This window comes from Belonocnema kinseyi, chromosome 9, assembly GCF_010883055.1.
Source record: "Belonocnema kinseyi isolate 2016_QV_RU_SX_M_011 chromosome 9, B_treatae_v1, whole genome shotgun sequence".
Classification (NCBI taxonomy): Eukaryota; Metazoa; Arthropoda; class Insecta; order Hymenoptera; family Cynipidae; genus Belonocnema; species Belonocnema kinseyi.
This window is the reverse complement of record NC_046665.1, coordinates 132,853,313-132,860,263: the sequence shown is the minus strand read 5'-3', so window position 1 is coordinate 132,860,263 and position 6,951 is coordinate 132,853,313. Positions and strand designations below refer to the sequence as shown.

Genomic DNA, 6,951 nt, shown 5'->3' with positions numbered 1-6,951 from the left:
TAAAAATCTTATCAGGTTCTTTACAAATTTTTTGTTTGTTCAAACCGGTCAATATGCTCACTGTGCACTGCGCCGTCCGAATGGGTCACCTGTGTCTACCCTTCCCCCACCAATATAGTTTGTAATAAAAAAATAATTTGAAAATTCTAAGTTATTATTCAGATCTTCTATTTTACCATTCAATCGTTTTTGCATATTCAAAAAAATGGCCTGTTTTTCACCCTCAAACAGTACACTGGTGCGAATTCGCACCCGAAGTTTTTTTATTTTGTTGGCATTAACGAAAACACAGCTGCAGCGGATTACCCCCACATATATTAAATAAATGTGATATCTGCTAGTTGTTTATTATATGTTCAATATATTAAATATTTAATATTAACATTGCATACAAATCAATTCATACCAGTGTACCGTTTACGTATGCTGGGTTGGAGTGTACCGTTTGAGGGTTAATAATTAAAATAGTCAAAAAACAAAGAAAAGGTGGAGATCCCATGTAGAAATTCAAATGGGGAACTAGTCTGGTTCCCGACCATTCGACCCCACTTAAAGTCGGGTCATCTGACTAGCCCCGACCAGTAGCGTCACGGTAGATTAGTCGGGGGCTAGTCAGATGACCCGTCTTATCCTAGTCGGGGCCTGATCGGGTACTAGTAGGGGCCAAATAATAATACATCCACGTGGAATATTAAAAAAACATCCCAAAATTTGTGGAACATTCCCTAAAAGTTGGTTAAAATACTGATTATTTACGGAAATCTCCATAAACTTTTTTGAAATATTTGAAAGTGCTCAAATTTACCCAAGATTTAATGGGGAACATATCTTACGCTTAAAAATGCAGAAATTTACGTGACTAAGATTCCCCAAAATTTGTGGAATATTAATTTTAAAAAGAACGTCAGCTGGAAGGCAGCAATGGAAGAGCTTCGCCCTGAAGGAATGTTGGTCACGGCAGTCTCTGCTCCAGGTAATTATGCTTCGTTACGTGTGGACTGCTGTCTTAAACACTTGACGCGTCATTTCTGTTGCGCGAGAGGCGGCACGTCGCGCCCTTGCGGATTTTCTTTAAAGCTACCAGTCCAGAAGCGCAAGACTCAAATGAAGGTGGTAGCAAAATCTGACCTGTACCGTGCCTAATAGTTTACTACTAGGATACTGCTCTTCACTGATTAATCAAAAATTTTTTCTCTTTCTAATTTCAACTACATGAAGGATTAGACTTTATTTACGTATGACAAACCTTTCAGATCAATTTAAAAATAAGCATCTGTACAAATTTAGAGTCTTATGACTTTCAGCAGACTTTTCACCTACATCTATATGTATCTTTTCCAATTTGGATTTTCTTAAAATTCCATACAGGTATATCTGAATGTTCCTAGAAATTCGCAATTTTCTAAAAAATACTACAAAAAAATAAGATTACGTCTTTTTGAAGATTTTGATCGTTGTTCTTTTAAAAAATTGATTTTCGTACAAAATTATTAATTTAATAATTATTTATTAAGTAAATTTCAAATAAATTTAACATTAATAAATCTTTGATCCAAAAAATGGTATAAAATTATTGTTAAATATATTCTTAATGTTTTAGAATTTAATAAATCATTAGTGAACAAAAAGGCCCGACTAGCCCTTGACCAACCACCGACCAGGCCCCGACTGAAATTTTGACAACAAAAAGCCTAACTAGTCCCCGATTAGTCCCCGACTGGGTACTTTTTCAAAATTAATATCCCGACTAACCCCCGATTAGTGTCCGACTTGTAATAGGGCCAAATGGGGTTATTTCTACACGGGATATCATTAAAATTTCATAACTTTTTAAATAATTAATTTAAAAAAAGATTTCCGGTTTTTATTTAAGTAACTATGCCCTCTTATAAAAAAATAACTTACCTGTGTTGTCTTCCAAAAACATATTTATTTTGACACTTGATATTGGTGTTTTTTTATAAAGGTATATTACACGAAGAAAAAATATAATGCTCATTTTGCTCTATGTATTTGTATTTTAAAAAATAAGCAATTTCACATATCAGGTGCACAATTCAAGCAAACAACCAAGCGATGGTTTTCACACACAGGAATTCTGCACAAAGTGCAACAGTACGAAGTTTTACGGTCATCTTTTGAGGGACAAAGTTTGCATCGCTTGCGCTTTTCTAATTTATCCGACGCAGCAGGCGAATGTGCAGTTTCCTCACCCAGCACTTCTCGTATTAGAAATTTGAGTGACAATGACAAATTAGGCTTCTCCAACCGAATTCGCAGCAATGGTTTTATCAAATCGGAACACAACATTTTCAAAAATTCACGACGGCTCAGAGGTTCATTATTTTTTTTTAAAGTATACAGAACGGCTGCATTGACGCCTGCTTGATCCAACATACCATAAAACAAACGTAAAGGCCATCGTTTTGTAATGCGAGCAACAGAAAAATTTTTACACATCATGTCGAAGGTATCGGTGCCGCCTTTGGTTTTGTTATAAAAAACAACTGCTTCTGGCTTCTGAGTTTCAACATCGATTTTCCCGCACTTATGATAGGTAGATAGTAATAACACAACTTTGTTTTTCTTCGGACAATAGGAAACAAGAGTGATGCCATCAGCATAAGCGAATCGCGATGTACCAGCCGAAGCAGTGCTCACAAAAGATCTAGGTACTTCTGGTTTATTTTTTCGTAATGCTCCAACAACCGAAATCGAGTATTTTTCCTCCATTTCTTTGACAAGATTCACCGATGTAAACCAATTGTCGCATGTGACGTTTCTCGCAGTACCATGCATTGTTTCAGTCAATTTTTCAGCATAATATGTTGGCATTGCTTGATTCGTTACAATTTTTCCGACATACGGTTCAGCGTTGATCATATAACTCGTTTGTACATCATTACACATGACAATTTTGATCCCGTATTTGTCTGGTTTCTTTGCATCATAAACTCGACTCTTGAATCGCCCACGAAATGGCAGAAGTTGCTTATCAATCGTTACAAACGCAGATGGCGAGTAAAAAAATTTGCAGTTCTTGATAAAACTATCCCATAATTCTTTGATCGGTGCCAAGCCGTGTTGCTGTTCCCGTTCTCTTCGAGTGTTTTTGTCATCAAAGCGTAAACATGCAGAAAGAAATGCAAATCTGTGTTCGGACATGACGGCTCTATACAAATTATAGCCGAATGTAGGGTTCCACAATTCATCTGTTCTCGAGTGGTTATTTTTTTGAATACCACCAAAATACAACAACCCTATAAAAGCTTTCAATTCGAACAGATCAGTACGATGACTAAATGTTGCGGGTGGTAACGCCAGTAGTTTTCTATCAATTTCTTCATTAGTATGTAAAACAATAGTTTCTAGCATGTTGTCGTTAAACATTAAAGACCATGCCTCGAGTGGCGTTTGGACATTTTTGGCGGCGTCTTTTCCCGACGGTAAAAAAGGAGGTAATGAGCGCTGTTCTCGCGATTTAGGAGCATTCTTGTACCATTTGAAGTTGTTCTTACCTCGCACGGGCCGTCCACGACGTTTTTCTGAATCAGCGGCTGATGGTCCAGCTGTAGACCCAACTTGCTCATTTGAGTCATCACTTTCTTCTTCTTCTCCTAAAGCTTGTTCAGCATCGAAATCGGAATTATCCTCCGCGTCGAATGCATCCGAAGCTACGTCTTCAACTTCTTCATAATCTTGCTCATCGTCAGATGACTTTTCGTACATCGCTCTTAATGCTCGTGGTCTTTCGTGCAAACGATATCGAATTTCGTGAGAATCTTTTTCCGCTTCTGCCATGACTTTAAGTTTGCGATAACAAGCGAAATCACTTTGCCGTGCTCTTGAATGACTGTGTAAAGCGATCTGAAAAAAAGTTTAACAATAACCAACCACAGTAAACCTCAGGAATAAATTTTATCTTTAAATTTGATAAAAACGCTGCAGCACGTTTATCTGACGAAAGATAAAATTTATCTGATGAAAATATTTGTTTGACATATGTGGTATGTCAAACGGCTACGTCTAAATTCACCGAAAAATTTCCTCCATAAATTTGAAAATCCTCGCGGTATTAATTTTTTTAATCGTCTCACTTTATTTCAGCCTCCTGTCACCGAGAGTTGAACATGATCCATGTGATGAAAGCGGCCATGCGGCGGCGCTAGTAGTAACTTTGTTCTAGTTTTTAACGGTTTTATGACTTTTGTCATATCTTTTGTTATCAAATTGATTCCATTAATTATGCCGATGATATCGATCCAGGGTGCAAATCAGGTTATAAAATTAAACTCAGAGAACCCGCAGACCCCATATAAAAAAGTTAGAAGAATTTAATAATTATGAAATATTTTAGAGGAAATGGTTTAGGTTTTATTTTAAAAGAATAATATTAAGTTTTGAAGACAATAAAATGTGGGGTAAAAGAATATGGAAGACTTTGAGACAATTTTGTTCATTTTTCAGCATTTACACATTTTTTAGGTAAACTGAATTTTGTCAGGGTGCAATAAAGAAAAGTTCTTAAGAATCATGGAAAATTTTTAAATAATTGTTTTGTAAGAAATTTCCATGGAAAATTGAAAAGAGATCAACTAACCTTTTGAATTATTTCCTAACAATTTTTAAAAGTATGTAAAAGATTTTTTTTTTAAATTTTGCAATTTTGACATATTACATAATTTTAGAAAAAATTTGAAATTTAAAGTTTCACGAAACTGAAAGACATTTTTTCAGGTTCCTAGAAAAAATAAAAATAAAAATATTTTATATCGAAAAATTGATTTTAAGAGATTATTTTAAAAGATTTTAAAAGATTTCAAAATGTGTCAAAGAAGAATCTGAAAGATTTTAAGGCAATTTTTTTAATTTTACAGAATAATGAACAAAATGCAGGAAAAATTAAAATAATTTTTAGAGATTAGAAGGTTTAGAAGGTCTGATAAGTTAAAAAAAAAAATTTCACTTATATTCGTGTAAAAATTGTAAATAAATTTTTATTTTGAAAAATGAATTTGATGAAAAAATTAAAAAAGCTTTTTAAACATATCAAACGATTTCCTAAAATTTCGAAAAAGAGTTTAGAAGACTTTAAATCAAAATGTTTTAATTTGGTAATATCACAAAATTAAAACAAATAAAAAATCGAGTAAATTCAAGAAATATTTAGTAGAGTTGAAGAGATTCAAAATGAATCGTAAACTTTAAAAGATCTTTAGAAAGGTAGATTTTTAGAGATTTCAAAACTAAAATGTAGGAGCTTTAAAATAATTCCTGAAGTTCTGAAGAGAATAAACAAATTTTCTTAAACTTTCTGGGAACATTTAGAGGATCATAGAGTAATTTTTTTTATTTTGAATGATATTTGCAAATTTTGAGAAAAATTCGAGTCAGTTAAAATTATTTTCAGGAATTTAAGACGTTTTAAATAGCTTAGAAATATTCTAAAACTAGGAAACATTTTCGAAAATTGATCAAACATTTGATTCCTTTCCAACTTCTACAAGTCCTAAAAATCTTTTAAAAAGACTTGAATTCTTCATAATATTTGGTAAAATCCTATAAAATAAAAAATTTCTTTAAAATCTTCTAGATTTTTTTCTGACACGTCTAAATTTTAAAAAATCGTTTTTAAAATTTTCTCAAGAATCTCATGAAAATTATATTCATATAAATTTAAAAAGAAGCCGATAATACTTATTTTCTTGTTCTCAATTCTCAGAATCTAATTTCAACATGGATTTATTAAAGCACTTCCGAAAAATAATGTTCGATTAATTTGAATGTTGCTAAGGAGAAAAAATATTTGTTAATGGTCTGATTTTAAGAGTGACTATAGATATGTTAAAATATTTTAGCTTTGTTGCAAAGTCTATTTTATTAAAAAAAAGATATCACATTTAAAAGTTCGTTATTTAATAGTAATAGAAAACAATACTTCATGATTGATCATATTCCTTGTTTGTAATATATACATATAATAATTATATTTATTATATAGTAGCAGTATATTTTAAAAAGGTGATATAAAAAAATTGTTCTTTATTACTATATTTAAAAGTGTTTGAATATTCGAGACTAATACCAAATAAAAATAAATAAATAACAAAACCACAAATTAGCGAAAAATGCCGAAAATATAAATTAACGTTCAGCAGTTCTAAATTTGGGGAATTGAAATATTTGTAAGAATTGAATAATTAATTTATTTTATAAGTCGATCTCGAAGTCGTTAAATTTTAGTTTCGGATATTTTTAAATTTGGGATTTTATGTTTTATCAATTAAAAATCTTGTCGTTATTTAAAATTAGAAAAATTTTTAAAAATTCGGTAATAATATATATTTTCAGCAATTTTTTTTATTCATTTGTGTATACATTATTTATTTTTCATATGTTCTGAATACCCATGTAATTTTTATGTTTGAATTATGTCTATTACGCCGCTTTTTCTTATATTAAACCAAATAATAAGTAAGTATTATTTAAAAGGGTATTTTAAAGGGGTTTTCACATTTATTTTATAATTTTTATGCATTTTTCCTATGGTACTGCATGGTCTTGTAGAACAAAGTTACTACTAGCGCCGCCGCCCGGTTATTTTCAACTCTCATGATAATTTGTTTGCATTAGTAAGTACCGTAGCAGCACCCCCTGCTTTATTTAAATAATTTAAATCAAAAAATAATTCACCTACACTTACAAAAAAACACATAGACTGCCGCAGCCATTTGACATATCACATATGTCAAATAAATATTTTCATCAGATAAATTTAATCTTCTGTCAGATAAAATGTATCGCTCGTCAGATAAACGTGCTGCAGCGTTTTTATCCAAATTGAAGATAAAAGGGGGAGGGTCGGTAAGGCCGGTTTTTGGCCTAATTTATTTTTGGACCAAAAAATCTGAAAAACTCATGGTAGTATCTTATAAGTATCCCGAGTCGATT

At 31.9% G+C, this 6,951-nt stretch overlaps 1 protein-coding gene across 2 annotated transcripts in view; it reads right to left on the bottom strand.

The window, feature by feature from the left end:
• Positions 1-2,004: 2,004 nt before the first annotated feature.
• LOC117179985 overlaps positions 2,005-6,951 on the bottom strand; it is a 15,817-nt gene continuing 10,870 nt past the window's right edge. For both annotated transcript variants that reach the window (XM_033372255.1, XM_033372256.1), the window contains exon 2: positions 2,005-3,867. In XM_033372255.1, the coding sequence (XP_033228146.1) occupies positions 2,038-3,801 (1,764 nt within the window). In that variant the 5' untranslated portion in view covers positions 3,802-3,867 and the 3' untranslated portion in view covers positions 2,005-2,037. The remainder of the gene's footprint in view (positions 3,868-6,951) is intronic.